This window comes from Neurospora tetraspora (assembly GCF_033439725.1).
Source record: "Neurospora tetraspora strain CBS 560.94 chromosome Unknown B0H65scaffold_4, whole genome shotgun sequence".
Classification (NCBI taxonomy): domain Eukaryota; kingdom Fungi; phylum Ascomycota; class Sordariomycetes; order Sordariales; family Sordariaceae; genus Neurospora; species Neurospora tetraspora.
The window spans coordinates 1,793,499-1,809,574 of NW_026944386.1; the positions used below are offsets into that span (position 1 = coordinate 1,793,499).

A 16,076-nucleotide genomic window follows, 5' to 3' on the forward strand; every position below is an offset into this window, starting at 1 on the left:
AGAACGAGGGCGGTCGCACCTTATTCTTATCAGTGAGCGCCTGGATCGCATCTGACCAAAAGGAAATGTTACAGAAAGTGCATTTTGGTCTGGGACTCTTGTAACAAATACATGTTCAAGTTACACCAGATTCTCTGTACATTATAGCTGCGCATACTCTACCCGTACACTATTCGTTAATCCCACCAAGTCCTCGAGACAGACCAAAGTGGCCATGATCAGCGTCATCCTGTGCTAGACTCCAGCAATACAAGTCAGGAACGGAACTCGACTCCCCGCCGGCGGCTTTCATCATCGCAAACCCCCTTCGAGCCTTGGGAAGAACCACCACTTCTACGGAAGAGACAGACATCGCCAACGCGCAATTGGACGATTGCCATGGCGCAATATACAGCATCGACTGGCTCGTCCTTGAGAGCTTCCCCAAACCTCCGACAACACCATGCCGACACCAGCGCGGCCCCAGACACCACCGAAAAGTTTCCCGACTTCGATACATCACAAACAATAAATAACGGCAACGGCCGGTCTATAAATGCGGGTGCTACGGATCAATGGCGACCGAGAAGGGAAAGCAGGGTGACGTGGGCTCCCAGAGACTCTCCAGGGCCCGTAAATGCCTACTCTCATGGCCATGGTCATTCTAGGCAAAGGAGCATTAGCAATGCGATACATAGGATGCGCTCGGGGAGTATGAGCCAGAATGCCCATGAGATTGCGGAAGCACTTCGCGCGCCAGTATCCTACAAGCTAATAGTATGAACATCTGCACCAGTTGTCATTCCTCTGTTCAAAGCTAACCTCATCTCTTCTCTATAGGGGCTCTGTATGATGTGGTACTGGTCCTCAGCGCTGACCAACACCTCTTCCAAATCGATTCTCACAACCTTCGACAAACCCGCGACCCTCACACTGATCCAATTCGCCTTCGTCTGTTCCTACTGCCTCATAGCCTCCTGGCTAGCCTCGACGTTTCCTAAGCTGCGCACCGCCGTGCCCGCACTCAAACACCCAATCCGCAAGCCCTCGCGCGATGTCATCGTCACCACTCTACCGTTGGCAGCCTTCCAGATCTTTGGCCACCTCCTCTCCTCGTCCGCGACCTCCAAAATCCCCGTCTCGCTCGTCCACACCATCAAGGGCCTATCCCCCTTATTCACCGTGCTCGCCTACCGTTTAATCTTCGACATCCGCTACCCGCGCGCAACCTACTACTCCCTCGTGCCCCTGACAATCGGCGTCATGCTCGCCTGTTCCGGCAAACACTCGTTCGGTGAGGGCCAATTCCTCGGCATCCTCTACGCCCTCATAGCCACCATCATCTTCGTCACCCAAAACATCTTCTCCAAACGACTCTTCAACGAAGCCGCGCGCGCCGAGCAAGAAGACGGACACAGCAACGGCCACCGCTCCAAGAAGCTCGACAAGCTCAACCTGCTCTGCTACTCGTCGGGAATGGCCTTCATTCTGACGTGTCCCATCTGGCTGTGGTCCGAAGGCTTCTCCATCATAGGCGACTTCCTCTGGGACGGCTCGGTGGACTTGACAAAAACGCCTAACTCGTTCGACCACGGCCGCCTGACGATGGAATTCATCTTCAACGGCACCTTCCATTTCGGGCAAAACATCCTCGCCTTTGTGCTGTTGAGCATGGTGAGCCCCGTCACTTACAGCGTCGCTTCCCTGCTCAAGCGCGTCTTCGTCATCATCATCGCCATCATCTGGTTCCGCTCGCCGACGACCAACGTCCAAGCCGTCGGCATCGCCCTCACCTTTTTGGGGCTGTATCTGTACGACCGCAGCCAGGAGAAGAACAAAGCCGATCAGCGCGCTCGCTCGCTTTCTAGAAGCAAAATGGACGAATCCATCCTCCCGCTCAACACGAAACAAACAACCGAAACTTCTCAGTATCAACCCTCTTCTTCCCTCAACACACAAATAGGCGGGTACGGGTATATGCCCTCACTTCAACCCGCAAGCAGTGCCGACATTATTGGATCCAACAAGAAAGACGATGGGCCCAACCCTTCATCAACAGGAGGACTGGGAGGAGGGAGACAAAGAGGCGCGAGCATGGCGAAACCTAATGGGGGATGGCTGCCGCCGGGGACGAGGCAGGAACATACTTGGAGGGTTGGGGACCAGAGGGGGGGGCAGAATGGTGCTGGTGCTGGTCCCGGTGGTGCTGGGGTATCAGGGCTGCCGGCCGGGGTTGCTGTTATGTCTTAGGAAGAAAAAGAAGAGGTTTAGCTAGCTAGCATCAGCAACAGTTGGATTTTGCACTTGTAATTATTATATTTTCAAAGTGTGGTTTTTTTGCTTCTATAGAGAGGTTTTTTTTTTGGGTTTCTCTTGCATGCAGGTATTTGTTTTGGATGCCCTGAGTTGTGGTGGTTTTGTTTTGGGTAAACTAAGTAGCGGAGGGTTCTGATATTCATTCATTCTTGGTTGGATTGTTCAAGAGTGAGTGCAGTGGTATTTTGGCATGAAGAAGCGTTTGGAAGAATGAATGGGGGGGAATGGAAGAATGGAAGAATATAAACAAGCGAAGTGCAAACTGAACTTCTTCAATAAATGAAACCACAAGCCAACATCCACCTAAAGTACACACTTAAGACCTTCCATTTGATGTCATCCTCTTTCGGTGAATATCCTTTTCCCTTCTTTGTTTTTTTTCCCAACTTTTGTCTTTCTTCCCGTTTTCCTTTCTTTCTTCCCGTTTTCCTTCCTTTTTTTCCTTCCTTTTTTTTTTTTTTTTTTTTTTTTTTTTTTTTTTTTTTTTTTTTTTTGTGTTTCCTTCCTTGTTGTGACTAACTCTACGGAAAACCACCATGAAGGTTTTACAGTGACTGTAATGGTACTTGGACCGCAACTCTAGCATCAAGCACGCCACGTTATCCCGGAGAATGTCACCAAGAGCGAATCGAATTGTCACATGTCCAAACATATACTCGAATAAATGATTCAAAAAGTCTATATATATACAAGAAACTACATCACCACGCTAAATAACGTAAGTGACCCTCAGCATGCTAAACCCAGCCCAGTCCAGTCCAGTCTAGAACAAACAAAATACGTAAAACGCCTGTACTGTGCCTGCCTGCCTGCATGCCTGAACCAAAACCCATCCAGCCACAATGCATGCAATTCGGTTCTGTGTTCTGCCATCTCTTCTGTTCATCTTTCCTGTTCATATGTCTTTGTCCATCCCTCTCTCAACTGTCTCTTTTATAAACCCGCCTCGTTTTAAGTCAGGGGGCGACCTCATTAACGATGAGTTCCCGCGCGCTCCGCAATCTCAGCCTGCTCGTTGCGCTCCCTCTCGTCGACCGGCTTATCGTGTCTCGAGTACATCTTCCACTCGAGCGAGTTGGACCAGTCCAGCTTGCCCTTCTCGACTTGTTGGCGGGTCGTGGTGAGCATCGGTTGGGGAAGGCCCATTGATTCGAGGAAGGCAACGGCTGTTGAGGAGATGTTCGTTAGCTTTTATCTATCCAGAGACCGAAAGATGTGATGAACTGGGTATGGTGTGGGGCAATTAAGGGATGGACGGGTGGTAACTTACTCTCCTTCCACTCAACCTCCTTCCTCTTAGCATCCCACTTGAGCTCATCAGCCATGATATCAATAACCTTCGGCAACGCCTCCAGCGCCGCCTGCGCGTTCAAGAACGCCAATCTCGTGCGACGAGCGAGCACGTCCACAGCCGTCTGGGCATACTCGTGCCTGACCGCGTACCGGATCTCGCCATCGACAAAGGGGTAAAGCTCCGCGATGCGCTCGCCCTTGGCGGGGAAGCGCTTGTTGGTGGCCTTGCAGAGCGAAGCGACGGTCCAGGCGCGGTCGCCGTAGCTCTCGGTCAGGTGCTTGGCGACCTCGGTCTCGACGCCAAAGTGCTGGATCAGGTGGATGAACAAGGTGCGGCTGAAGCCGTGGGCGCCGATCAGGCGGACGCGGTGCGTCTGGCAGGTGCCGTCGAGGACGGCCTCGTCTTCGACGTGCTCGGTGCCGCTGACCAGGGGAGGGTTGGCAATGGGCTTGACGGGCAGGTTGAACTCCTTGACGGCGGCGTCGACGCACTCCTCGGCCATCTGCCGGTAGGTGGTCCACTTGCCGCCGGCGCAGGTAATGAGGCCGGAGGGGGAGATGTCGATCAGGTGGTTGCGGACGAGGGACTCGGTGTTCTTGGCCTTGGGGTCCCTGACGAGAGGGCGGAGACCGGACCAAGCGGCCAGGACGTCGCCGCGGCGGACGTTGATGTCGGGGGAGAGGTAGTGGCTGATCTCGTTGAGAATCCACTGGATCGACTTCTCATCGGGAAGAGGGTTCTTGGTAATGGTCGCGGGCTCGTCGGTGGTGCCGGCAATGGTGTTTCCTTGCCAGGGGAGGAAGAAGATGACTCTGCCGTCGGAGGTGGAGGGGTCGATCAGTCCCATCTTGCCGGGGCTGTAGTAACCGGGGAGGATAACGTGAACACCGGAAGCGGGAGCGACAATCTCCTTGCAGTCCTGGTCGTCCATCTTACGTATGCTGTCTGTGAAGGGACCGGTGCAGTTGATGATGCACTTGGCCTTGATGTTGAAGGGAGTCGCCTCGTTGCCGTCTCTCTCGGGGATCACGTCCTTGAGGGTAGCACCGCAGAGCTTTCCGTTCTCGCCCTTCTGAAGGCCAGTGACCTCCATGTGGTTCACAACAGTGGCACCGTAGAGGGCGGCAGTCATACCGATCGAGACGTTCATGCGGGAGTCGTTGTGGGCACCATCGTAGTAGACAAGAGCGCCAACGAGATCGGTCTGCTTGAGCATGGGGAAGGCATCAATGGCCTTGCTCTTGGTCAAAAAGTACGAGCTCTCGATGCCCTCGGAACCAGCCAGGAAATCGTAGAACTTGGTGCCCGCCCAGTAGTAAGGAACCTTCCACCACTGGTCGAGTGGCAGCATGATTGGTAGCCACGAACTCAGATGGGGAGCTGTCTTCAAGAAGTACTTGCGCTCCTTGAGGGCCTCCTTGACAAGCTCATACTGGGCGTAATCCAAGTTCCAGACAGCCTTTTCGAGATAACGCACGCCACCGTGTACCAGCTTGGTGCTCTTGCTGCTTGTTCCGGAACTGAAGTCGTCTCGCTCGACAACGGCGACCTTGAGACCGCGGGTTGCGGCGTCGAGAGCCACGCCGGCACCGGTTGCGCCAGCTCCGATAACAAGCACATCATATTCGTCCTCCTTGTTTCCCGAGTTGCTCTTTTTTAGATCGGCAATCTGCTGGTCGCGGGACTTGACCTGGGGGAAGCGGGGGAGCTTGAAGGTGCCGTCGGCGCCGAAGATAGGGGGAGGGACAACGGGGCCTTCGTAACCGGGGATGTTTCGGGGCTTATACATGTAGTAGAGGGAGCCACCAGCGACACCTGCCACGAGGGCCGGCGCGACCAGCTTCTTTGCTCGCAATAACCTCGACATTTTGCGTGGTAAATTAAGAATATAGTATAAAGATGATGTAGGTGTTTGGCTTCTCCGAGGAAGAGTCAAAAGAAAAAAAAGTTATGTCGAGGGGCGCGAAGTACTAGTCAGGCGGCAGACTAGTAGGAGGGAGAATGCGACGGTGGTGTTGTCGAGACAGGGGGATCCACCAATGACGCAACCAGAGTGTTGAAGTTGTCACGAAGTGTCGAGGCTTCCTTCTTTGCAGAGAGAAAAAACACAGAGGTTAGTCTTGGTATTTATTAAGAGTTTCAAAAACAAGAATCGAGGGGCGGGATATTGACACAAGACGAGTCGGACGTGTTTTGTCTTGGCTCTGGCCGATCGCGATGGGAACTACGCAATTAGGCCGGAGATCTCTACTCTGTTGGTTCCCCCTCGCTGCTCGTCTGGCCACTGGACTGGTCAGCGGACAGACAGGCAGGCTTCGGCAGGTCAGGTACACGCGGGGGCGTGGAGACACACCGACGATTACACCGCTGGCGATGTGCACTTCGGGTTTCTTGTTGGGCAGTCCAGTCTTCCGCATGGAACATGTGTTGCAAAGAGTCTTGCTCGAACAAAAGAGAGATTACCAACCTGTGAAGGGTGTTGTCATGGACTTTAGAAACTCGCCTTAACCCAAAGAGCGAGGTCTGTCTTGACAGCGAAGAGCCTTGTAAACTTGTTGCCGCAAAACTGGTTGGCGAACTGGTTACTTGTCTGTCTGTTCTTGAGTAACTGCTGGAGGTACGGATATTCGGAATCTTCTTTGGCGGTTGATACTTGTATGTAGTTCAGGTATGTAGGGAGGGGCTGTGTAAGACTGGATGAACTATTGAATAGAGAAATGGGATGATGCCGAAAGAGATGGAATCTGAAGAACCGACAAAAGAGCGGGCCTGGTGAGAACGGGAGAGGCAGACATGTTGATATTTCTCTTTATTCTCTTCTCCGTCTTCGGATGGATGCTGTACCTTTTTCTGTCATCTTCACATTGATGATTGACACGGCTGCTGCTCTCCAAATTCGCGAATGAGGGGTGATGAGCAATGAACCCATGTCAGCAAAAAAATGTCGAGAAATTTGTAGAAAAAAAAGAGAACTGTGACGGGAGAGTAGCCCGTTCGGGATGCAATGCACATTCTTCCATGTTCAAGGTCATCCTCGCCGGTAAATTTTGTTAGCTGCCCCGCGAAACAGTCACCGAGACATCACCAATTGCCACCACTGCATTAACAGTGGTGTGCGCCTGTCACTCAACGCTGTGTTACCAAGGAGGCAAGTGCGTCGTAGAATTTATTTTATCCCTTGAAGCTAGAGCCACACCTCCCTGGCTTGACCTTACCCGCCCGCTTCCTGTGTTCACGGCCCCGCCAGTCTGGCACCCGAGTTTCGGACCCCCCCTTCCATTCAGAGCTTCCAACTGAACCACGCCCCCCTCCTTTTTTCCCCCGGCTTTGCCTCTCACAGCCTAGCGGCAACGGGAGCAATCTGGAATTCTTCAAGCAGCCTCCCGTCAGCTTCGGGTCTTTTCCTAATCCCGTATCCCGCGTCGTCCTCAAGGTCGAATGATACCATCGGCAAAATTAGTACTCACAGCCTTTATTTTCCGCCAATGAGCCCTGAGATGATATGTTTTTTTTTCGAGTTCAGCTACATGATTATGGACGAGGATGGAGAAGCTTCCACTCTTGAGCTCCTTGGTCGAGGTTCTTCATCCCTCCTGTTATCATCATCATCAGCTACTGTCGTTGCTGCTGCTGCTGCTGCTGCTGCTGCTGCTGCTGCCCGACGGGAGCTCGCTTTGCTGCTTTGAGCCTTTGACAGTGTCTGGACCCCACCTCTACAAATTATGCGGCTCCTCCCGGCCTCCCCAAGACGTCGTTTAGTCGTTACGAGCTTTTTGCTCGGAGTATCTTCCACTTTGTATTCCATAATGATGGGAGGTTGAATTCTAGAACGACCCTCAAATTGTGATTTTCCATCATGTGAGACGCTCCTTAGTCTTTGCTCCAGTGCGGTATCCATCTTGGGTTGAGGTTGGGCATTATTAGATACTAAAGAAATATTGGGTTCCTTGACGGACCTGATGGAGTCTTGTTATGGACATAGAAGTCGTTGACGTTCAGCTGATCGCGAAGGGAATTCTATTCTTGTTCATGGCCGGCTTCATGCTCATGCATAACACCCGCGCACAATGATGTTGCGGGGTTCCGTTGCATGACTAGACATGAATTGTCGGGGAAACCCACCGGCTGGATATGTACAACCCGAAACCGGGCAAGGTGAACGACGGAGGACGGAGGAGGGTTGTTTGGGTCGACATCGAGATTCAAACTCCACGGCGATGACGGTTGTTCGGACGGTGATGGCTTCGATCATGCAATTGATCATACGTTTTGCTAGGGTCGACGATCGTGATGTTGAGTTCATCGGGATGCCCATATAGACACCGCGCGAAGTGGTTGGACTCGTGATATCTCTCGACGTCTGGGAGGTGTAGGTTGGGTGTAGAACGTTCACTTGATGTAGCACCTAGACAGGAGCTGGATATGTCTCTCTATCATGGTCGCCAACAGCTGATCGGCGAGTGATCTTATCTCGTAGCACTTAAGAGGCAGTCCAGGAGCTGAACAATTTCGTAGTCGGAGTGAGGATGGGTATTTTCTTAGGAGATATGAGATCCCGCATACAGATAAGTGTGTTCTGACCCCAAGATCGGCTGTTGTGTAACGCATCAGACACATCCGAGGCATGATGAAGAATAGCATACAAAAGGAAATGAACAGAAAGCAGGTAGAGGAGCAAGGTGAACTGGTGAAGCATTGGAAAGATAAACTGAATGGGATGCTTGCCAGGAGGAAGAGCCCGGGAGAGGGATGCAGCCCCGCAGTCTGGAATAAATACAGCAGTTTGGAGGAGGGTTGGTCACGACTGCCGCAGCAGGCAAGAGCATCTGGACGAAGAAAGAGCATCTGGACGAAGAAAGAGCATCTGGATGAGGCAGGACTATGACGTGCCTGCCGTCCAAAGCTTGGACATGAATGCTTGTGGGCTCATCGTGACTCTTATCAGAAGTACGGACTACAGAGATACGGGTGGGTGCTGGGAGCAGGGTAGCTTACCCCTTTTCCTGCCATGTCAAGTAAACAAACAAACAAACAGTGCCAATTCATGGGAAGCTCCTGGTAGGGGTAAAGAAACGGCATTATTAAAAGCTGCTGGAACTTCAAAACCTCGAAAGCTTCCTTCCTCGTGTAAAAATGCGTGTCATGTCCATAACTCTCGAAATACCTCGTTCCAACTGCTCATCCAACCTCGATATCCAGGAACATACTTTCACTGAACAAATCCAGCTGTTCCCATCATCCTCTGGTTTACCCCAAAGTCGCATAGCCTCCATTTACACCGGACAACAAAACGAAGGTGCCGGCTGAAGGAGATGATAATGCATTGTCAGCTGTACAGTATTTACACACCAACCCAAGTGTTAAGCGCCCCAAAGCATTCCAATGCCACCACTGTCCTTTCCCCCGATCCTCCCAGACTCGTTTAACATGGCCGATATCCGAGAGAACGAGGGATGATTCTACCCCTAAGCACAAATAAAAGTATGGGAAATTTATGCGTTGGCAGAGGGAGACTGAACGTGGCCCTTGCCGTTGTAGCCCTCGGAGGTGAGACCGGTAAGGGGGTCGGACTTCTGGGCCTGTTATTGGGAGAGATATATGCGTTAGTTTGTAGGAAACAAAGAGCCGATAAGAGCCGACGCACCTTGAGGAACTCGTTGGTAGCCTCCTGCCACTCCTTGGTCATGGTGGAAGGAGGGGGCTTGGCGAAGGCGCGCATGGTAGCGAAGATGACGAAAGAGAGGAAGACACCGGCGACAGTGTAGGCGAGAACCTTCTTTTGCTCGCCGGGAGGGGGGAGAGCGCGGGGGCCGTGGGGACCGAAGGCGATGTAGTAGGCTGCGTTGGGAGAGAGTGCATGTCAGTCTTTCTGCCTGCGTGTCTCTTGAGACGACCTTGATGGTGGTAATGATGTTGCTTGTCGTCGGAGCTTCCCTCCTCTTCACCTCCAATGTAGCGCAACCATTATTTCCTCAGCCTCATCCCAGCTTCCCCACCAACCCATCAATCAACTCTTGAGACACCATTTCCGACCAACGATCCCAAAGCTGTTCTGGAGCTCGTGAAGCTTGTTTGAAGCTCGGGGTTGTCGCAGAGTGAGGGTGATGCAACTAGCTCGGAGGTGATGCAACTAGCTCGGAGCTTGGACGGTCGAGCTCCACCCGGCATTTCGCCAACCTTCAACCTTCTCACTTACCAGCCTTCTTCTCCTGGAGGGTAAGCTCGGCCCAGTTCTCCTTCATGCGGTCGCGGAGAGCCATCCAGAGCTCAGCCTGCTCCTGCATGGGCATCACCTCCCATCTCTTCTCGATGTTGGCGAGCGTGGGGTTGGAGATGGCGGTGGTGGAAGCGGCGCGGACGGCGATGGTGGGCTTAGCGGCGCGGACGGCGACGTTGCGCACGAGGGCCGAGACGGTAGGAGTGCGAAGCATGGTGACGGCGGTTTGTCGGTTGACAGAGATTAGGAAGTCGAGGGTTCGAAGTCGGGAGTGGAGATGGGTCCGATTGAGTCGCCCGCGTGCGTGGTCGGAGGCCTGGAGCTTGTTCGTCGACGGTGATTTTGTGCGAGGAGTGAAGTCATGCAAGGACGAGCTTTTTTTTGGGCGAACGGGATTCGTAGACGAAACGGGATGCGGCCTCAGCTCGGAACTCGAGGAATGGGGGGATCCGGATGGCCTGATGCCCACTTTCCTCACTCTGAATGCAGTGCCCGCCAGTGAAAACACCCCCAAACCAGAGCGCTATGAGACTGTCACAGTAGCTTGAGGCCCCGTATCTTCCCGGAGCCAATTCACGGCAGGCTGTCCAGGACTGCCTGGCAAGTGGTGGACGGGCAGCTTTTCCATGTCTGGCGCTCAGAAACGGAGCCCCGCACCTGCCATCCCACCCCTTTGACAGCTGGCACGAACCGCCTCGGTTTCCACACCATGGACGTTTTGTCCTTGGGCTGCAGTGTTGTTGACTTTTGGATGATGACGATTCTGGCAACTGAAGAGCAACTGAGAAACGGAACTCACATGCCAGGTTCGTCAATGTCTCACAAAGCTTATTGTTTGCTTTACAGGGTCTTTACTATGTATAAACACTTTATACAAGATATTTTACGTCATTTGCAATGAGCCACAGTCAACTTTAAAGATGAAGTAAAGCCATGATGCCTTCTCTCAACAAGCTTCATCACTCCCATCCTTCTCAGCAAACACGGCTGGTCGATTGTATGGTCACGGTAGTTGTTTCTCTACTCCATGCTAGCATCCCATCTCATTCCCTTTTCTCCGACTCTTGCTTCTTGGTCTCATATGGAGAGGGCTTAGCCGGGGGACTATTGTTATGTTAGTCTACCCAGTCTTAACTCTAGACAAAGCTCATCTTCTCACCCGAGGTTTAGGCCTTCACACTTCTCCTTCTCCTCCCGGAGACTGGGGGCAAATGTATAGTATCCTGCAGAGATGTCAGACCTCATCCTTCTGAGCACAATCAAAGAGCCCGGACCATTTACGATGCCAAAGGTTACTACCAAACCAATGGTGATGATCTTTCTGCCGTTGAGCATCTTGACTTGTTGTTGTTGGCTTTTACGTCTTGGTTGATGATCGCAACTCAGTTGAATATCAAGCTCGAAATTCGATCTGGACCTTCAGTTCGAGAACGCTGCAAAGCTTCAGCGTTTCGTTGGGGTCCGTCCCTGTAACGGCAACAACCGAACGGTACGTGCTCGCAAAGGCTAGCTGGAGAGCCCCGAAATGCTCCCTAGAGAGCCACCCCCCCCCCCCCACTTTTTAAAGTTGAGTAAGTATAGCTAGCCGCCTAGCCGCCTAGCCGCCTAGCCCAGCCTAGTATACCGTATACAATTGAGGCTATATAATCGATGCCCGCGTATCGCTAGATCTACATCGTTAGTATTATTTTTTTACGTAAAGATATTTAGAATTATTAATTTAATTAATTATCTATGACTAAGCGGTTAATACTATAGTTGCTAATAATATTATTATCCTTTATATTAGCCCTATTACTATACGTACTACCTAGACTTAGAGTGTACGTACCTACCTTAATTTTAATACCCGCCGTATAAATACTACTTAGAGTATTAAGGAGGTGGTTAGAAATTTACCCTCCTATTTAAATCCCTTAACGCCTATCCTCTACCCCGTATAAGTATTAGAAGTAGTATTATAGTTATAGGGGTCTAATTATATTATATTGCTAATATAATATAGCCTTATAAATTATATTATAGTTAATTAAAGGGAGGAAGAACAATGTCTAAATCTCTAAGAAGCGCCCAAGTAACAATAGAATTAATTAGCCTAATACAATAATTTATAATATGAATTATGAGAATCTCCTTCATTTTTAATTAGGTAAATATATGACTCCTAAATTTAACTATATTTAATACCCAATCCTTATATTAATTTTAGTAACTACTTAAATTAGAGATAGGGGATTTAAATAATTATTTAATAAGCGTTAGTATTTTATAATTATATTGATTAGAATTAGTAGACGGCTATTACTAGGTTAGCGGTTACTACTAAATTTAGGAATAGGGAGATGGGGAGGGCGCCGGAGTTTTCTATAAGGGAATTAGAGGGTAAAAAGGCGAGGGCGAAGCAATTAGAGAGGGCGTTAGAATTAGAATTAACTACGCTATAATAATGTTAGCCGTATTATTAGCCGTATTATTAATTACTTGTACAACGGTTCGCTACAAGTTATTTTGAATAATATTATTATGGGTATAGGACGCCCTCTATATATCCCCTCTCTCTTCTTTCTTCTTTATACTTTTCGTTATATTATCCAGCAAGGAGGTTCGTTATAAGAAAGTACGCGGCGGTTATTATATTAATCGCAATTAATAAGTATAATTATAGCAGGCGCAGCGGTTTAGAGTTAAAATTGGGTAGGCTAGGCGGGTAATGCTTAATTACCTTTGAATTCGCGTAATTTATAAACTTTTAAGTTTATAAAATTTCGCTCTGATATTCTACGTATATAATTTATAAGATTTAAGTCGGGGATAATCGCTTTTTGTTGGCGGTTAAATAAAGTAATAAGGTTTTAAATCGTGTAAATACGACATTTAATTTCTATTACCGAACTACTAAATTATTAATATATATTAATACTCTTTATAATAAATATTAACGGGGGATTTATATTATAACCGTAATATAAAGTACTTATAGGGTAGCCTATATTACGTAGTAAATTCCTTCTTACAATTGAAATCTAAATTTTAACGTAGATTTCTAAATTAGTCGTTATACGTATAGCGGTACTAATATTATATAAATTTAAAAGTATATATTACTACCTATATAGAAAAAAAGGAGGTTAATTAATTAAATTTCTAGAGGGTAAAAGAAAATAATTGTATTTATAAGGGTAATAATAATAAATAATTATATTTTTACGTATTTTCAATATTAGATTATTGAATATCCTTACTCTTTTATACTTATATAAAAGGGTAAGGATATTCGCTATTGTATATTTGGATTTAAATTCTTATTTTTAAAAGCAGTAAGCAGATCGTATATACTCGTATAATTAATCTAGAGAGGAGAAGCGGTTTTTAAGGAGACGTTTAATAACTCTATATATAAATTCAATTTAATTAGGTACCTTAATACTAAAATTTTTATACTTCGAGACGGCGTAATTACTAAATTCATTAATTTATAAGAAGTAATATTTATAAAGGTAGGCGTAGAGAGTTAAAAATTATTGGCGAAAAAATATATAATATATTATAGAGAGGAAGGAGGATAACGTACAAATTTATCATTTAATTTTATAAGTTATTAAATATTATACCCGTTTGAGGTAGTTATCGTTATCCGTATAAACTATTTACTTTTAAACTGTTTAAAAGCCTTCATATATATTTAAATAAAATCGACGAGCGGGGTTAAAAGTTGATACATTACGGGTACGGTTACATAGAGCGATAACTTTAATTAACGGCTTATTAACCGCGGTACGAACTCCTTACCTATTATTAAATTATTAAATAAAGCAGTTAGCGGCAACAATATTATTAATTTCTTCCGGATTATCTTCCTCTAAATCGTTATCAATATATTCGTCCTCTTTGTTAATATTATTATTATTAATCGCTACGGGGCTTCGGTATAATAGGGGGTTAGGACTATAATTATCTAAATCCCGAATAATTAGCGGGAAATTCAATAGGTTAATACCGGGGGTAGGATTATTACTACTATTACCGCTATTTAAGGGCGGCTACACCTACTTTTTTTTTAATATAGTAATTTATATTCTTTGTAACGTACTATATATAGAATTAATATAATACATTTTAATAGGTAGTAATAGCGGCCTTTTTAAACCCTTTATTAAAATCGGTAATAAATATTACGGGGTTAGAGATTTCGTAGTCCTTTTAGAGTTTCTTTAAGTAATTAAATTACTATTTAAAATCTTCCTATTTTTCTCTATTCGAAAGACCGAAGCTGGCGTTAAAATTATAACCTAACGTATCGACGTTAATAATATTGAATAAAGGGAAGTTAAATCAATTAATTTGTAAGGAAAAAAAAGAGGTTAATTAAACTCTATAAAAGTAATTGAATTAAGAAGAGTAATAATACTTTATATATATTATCGATTAATAGAATATAGGGATTTTTCTGCTGTATTTCAATATACTAATTGAAAGTTTAAAATATTCGTATTACGTATTCCCTATTATATTTAATAAAGTATTCGATATTATAAAGGTTCTTATATTATTCTAATAGATTGATAAATATTTTAATTGAAGAATAAGGACTATATTTTATACAATAAATACGCTATTAAATATTTAATATTTCTTTTATTATAATAAGGATTCGAAAATTACATAATTTCAATATTAAATTATTACGGTTAATACGTTAAATAGTAACCGAATTAATATGGGAGGTTAATATAGAGGGTTATACGAATAGGACTGTTGTTTCTATATACTACGATGCTAGGAATATGTAATACGTAGTATTAGAAGTAAAGAAGAAAGATAATGTAAAAGGAAGGAGGAGGCTGTCTTAGCTAGCCGTTTGTATAGAAAGGATATACTATGTAGCGAGCTAGAGTACGGGCTACTAAGTGGCCTAAACGCTGTAGTCTAGAAGTTTAGACTAGGCATGGCAGCCTCTATAGCAGCCCAGCTAATCTGGGCTGTCATTACTAGTCTAAGCTATAATATAGGAAAGGTAAGGTAATCCAGGAATTACCCTATCACGAATCTTCCTTTTTAGAATCTAGAATATTATTTAAATAATAGGTAATTTAACGAGCGGTTATTCTAGCGATATTAAATAACCTTTTGATAATAATATTGACAGACTCTTTATAATTACAGCGTACTTATTGTTAATAGATAACGTTACTAGCGAAGTTAGTAATATTAAAATTATAATTGTATTAATTCTTAATTTTTGTAATAAATTAGTAGTTACTTTACCTGTTTCTTAATACAATTTTTATTTAGTATACGTAATCGAGTCGCTTCGAATTAGTATTTCGAACGTTTTATTTAATACCTTTATGAACGCGGCCGTATATATAATAATAATGAACTCGTTTAATAACCCTCTCCTCCCCCTTTTTTTTACTTTTTAACCAATTATATAATACAATTATAAAGCTTTATTTTATATAGTAATTTTATAGCGCATTAAAGGTAGCGATTATATTATTACAATTAAAGAATATAAATAATAGCCTCGTTAATTAGGTAGCGTGCTCGTTGGGGGATAGTAACTACGTTCTTAATTTCAATAGTTAGTATTGATAGCGGCAGATTAATAGCGATTAAAATTCGACGAGGGAGTCGTACTCCGTTTAGGAGTAATTATTCGAAATTAATTAAGAATTATTTTGGCGGGCAAATCTATTCAATTACAATTAGAGCTAATCGTTTTAATCAGTTAAGCTAGTAGTTTAATTTATTTAATACGCAGCTTGCGGGTGGGCAGGCGGGCGGGCGGGCGAAATATATTAATAAACGCGATACGACGAGGTCGAGGATATTGTACGAAAAAATGATAAAGACGATAGATAATCGCTATAAATAATCGTTTAATATTAAGGTAAGATTTTACGATAGTTTTATTCAATTGTATATAAGATTAACGATCGCTAATAAAGATAGCGCGATGGTAGCAGTTGGGAAGCGATGTGTATGGTGTGCTGGGCTGGGCTGGGCGGCTGGGCGGCTGGTTGTGCTTACTTAGATTTAAAAAGTGGGGGGGAAGGCTCTCCAGGGAGCATTTCGGGGCTCTCCAGCTAGCCTTTGCGGTACGTACTTAGCACAGCTCTATCCCGCCGGCCGGGTGCCATGTGCACTGTCTGTTTAACCCCGGTCCAGTGCATGCAAGCAATGACGCGTGAGCAATTGAAAATTATTAAACACAGCTAGCGCACAGACCACATTCTCTTCCACGGCGCGTCTCCCAGTGTTTGTGGA

At 46.1% G+C, this 16,076-nt stretch overlaps 4 protein-coding genes across 4 annotated transcripts; 1 reads left to right on the forward strand and 3 right to left on the reverse strand.

The window, feature by feature from the left end:
* The first annotated feature begins 3 nt into the window (after window positions 1-3).
* On the forward strand, window positions 4-2,687 carry B0H65DRAFT_557990 (triose-phosphate transporter family-domain-containing protein). Its single transcript, XM_062830091.1, has 2 exons — window positions 4-756; window positions 820-2,687. Exons 1-2 carry the CDS (start codon window positions 379-381, stop codon window positions 2,227-2,229), a joined length of 1,788 nt encoding a protein of 595 aa, XP_062681568.1. The 5' UTR covers window positions 4-378; the 3' UTR covers window positions 2,230-2,687.
* Window positions 2,688-3,267: 580 nt separating this feature from the next.
* B0H65DRAFT_425751 (FAD dependent oxidoreductase-domain-containing protein) lies at window positions 3,268-5,456 on the reverse strand (the record flags this gene model as incomplete). Its single annotated transcript, XM_062824596.1, has 2 exons — window positions 3,268-3,461; window positions 3,566-5,456. 2 exons carry the CDS (start codon window positions 5,454-5,456, stop codon window positions 3,268-3,270), a joined length of 2,085 nt encoding a protein of 694 aa, XP_062681569.1.
* A 3,467-nt stretch (window positions 5,457-8,923) lies between these two features.
* On the reverse strand, window positions 8,924-10,109 carry B0H65DRAFT_190667 (cytochrome c oxidase subunit IV family). The gene is made up of 3 exons (XM_062821632.1): window positions 9,786-10,109; window positions 9,234-9,427; window positions 8,924-9,168 (listed from the first exon to the last, which is right to left on the reverse strand). The coding sequence occupies exons 1-3, from the start codon at window positions 10,018-10,020 to the stop codon at window positions 9,082-9,084; spliced, it is 516 nt and encodes a 171-aa protein (XP_062681570.1). The 5' UTR covers window positions 10,021-10,109; the 3' UTR covers window positions 8,924-9,081.
* A 480-nt stretch (window positions 10,110-10,589) lies between these two features.
* B0H65DRAFT_588670 (uncharacterized protein) lies at window positions 10,590-11,282 on the reverse strand. The gene is made up of 3 exons (XM_062831011.1): window positions 11,081-11,282; window positions 10,966-11,029; window positions 10,590-10,910 (listed from the first exon to the last, which is right to left on the reverse strand). The coding sequence occupies exons 1-3, from the start codon at window positions 11,139-11,141 to the stop codon at window positions 10,850-10,852; spliced, it is 186 nt and encodes a 61-aa protein (XP_062681571.1). The 5' UTR covers window positions 11,142-11,282; the 3' UTR covers window positions 10,590-10,849.
* Between the last annotated feature and the right edge of the window lie 4,794 nt (window positions 11,283-16,076).

Excerpts from the sequence above, each read along its gene's own strand:
- B0H65DRAFT_557990 (XM_062830091.1), top strand. The coding sequence starts at position 379 with ATGGCGCAATATACAGCATCGACTGGCTCGTCCTTGAGAGCTTCCCCA. Across the intron at positions 757-819 it reads CAGTATCCTACAAGCTAATA|GGGCTCTGTATGATGTGGTA; the intron begins GTATGAACATCT and ends TCTTCTCTATAG.
- B0H65DRAFT_190667 (XM_062821632.1), bottom strand. The coding sequence starts at position 10,020 with ATGCTTCGCACTCCTACCGTCTCGGCCCTCGTGCGCAACGTCGCCGTC. Across the intron at positions 9,428-9,785 it reads CCTCCAGGAGAAGAAGGCTG|CCTACTACATCGCCTTCGGT; the intron begins GTAAGTGAGAAG and ends CTCCCAACGCAG. Across the intron at positions 9,169-9,233 it reads CTACCAACGAGTTCCTCAAG|GCCCAGAAGTCCGACCCCCT; the intron begins GTGCGTCGGCTC and ends TCCCAATAACAG.
- B0H65DRAFT_588670 (XM_062831011.1), bottom strand. The coding sequence starts at position 11,141 with ATGCTCAACGGCAGAAAGATCATCACCATTGGTTTGGTAGTAACCTTT. Across the intron at positions 11,030-11,080 it reads AACCTTTGGCATCGTAAATG|GATACTATACATTTGCCCCC; the intron begins GTCCGGGCTCTT and ends ACATCTCTGCAG. Across the intron at positions 10,911-10,965 it reads TGTGAAGGCCTAAACCTCGG|TCCCCCGGCTAAGCCCTCTC; the intron begins GTGAGAAGATGA and ends ACATAACAATAG.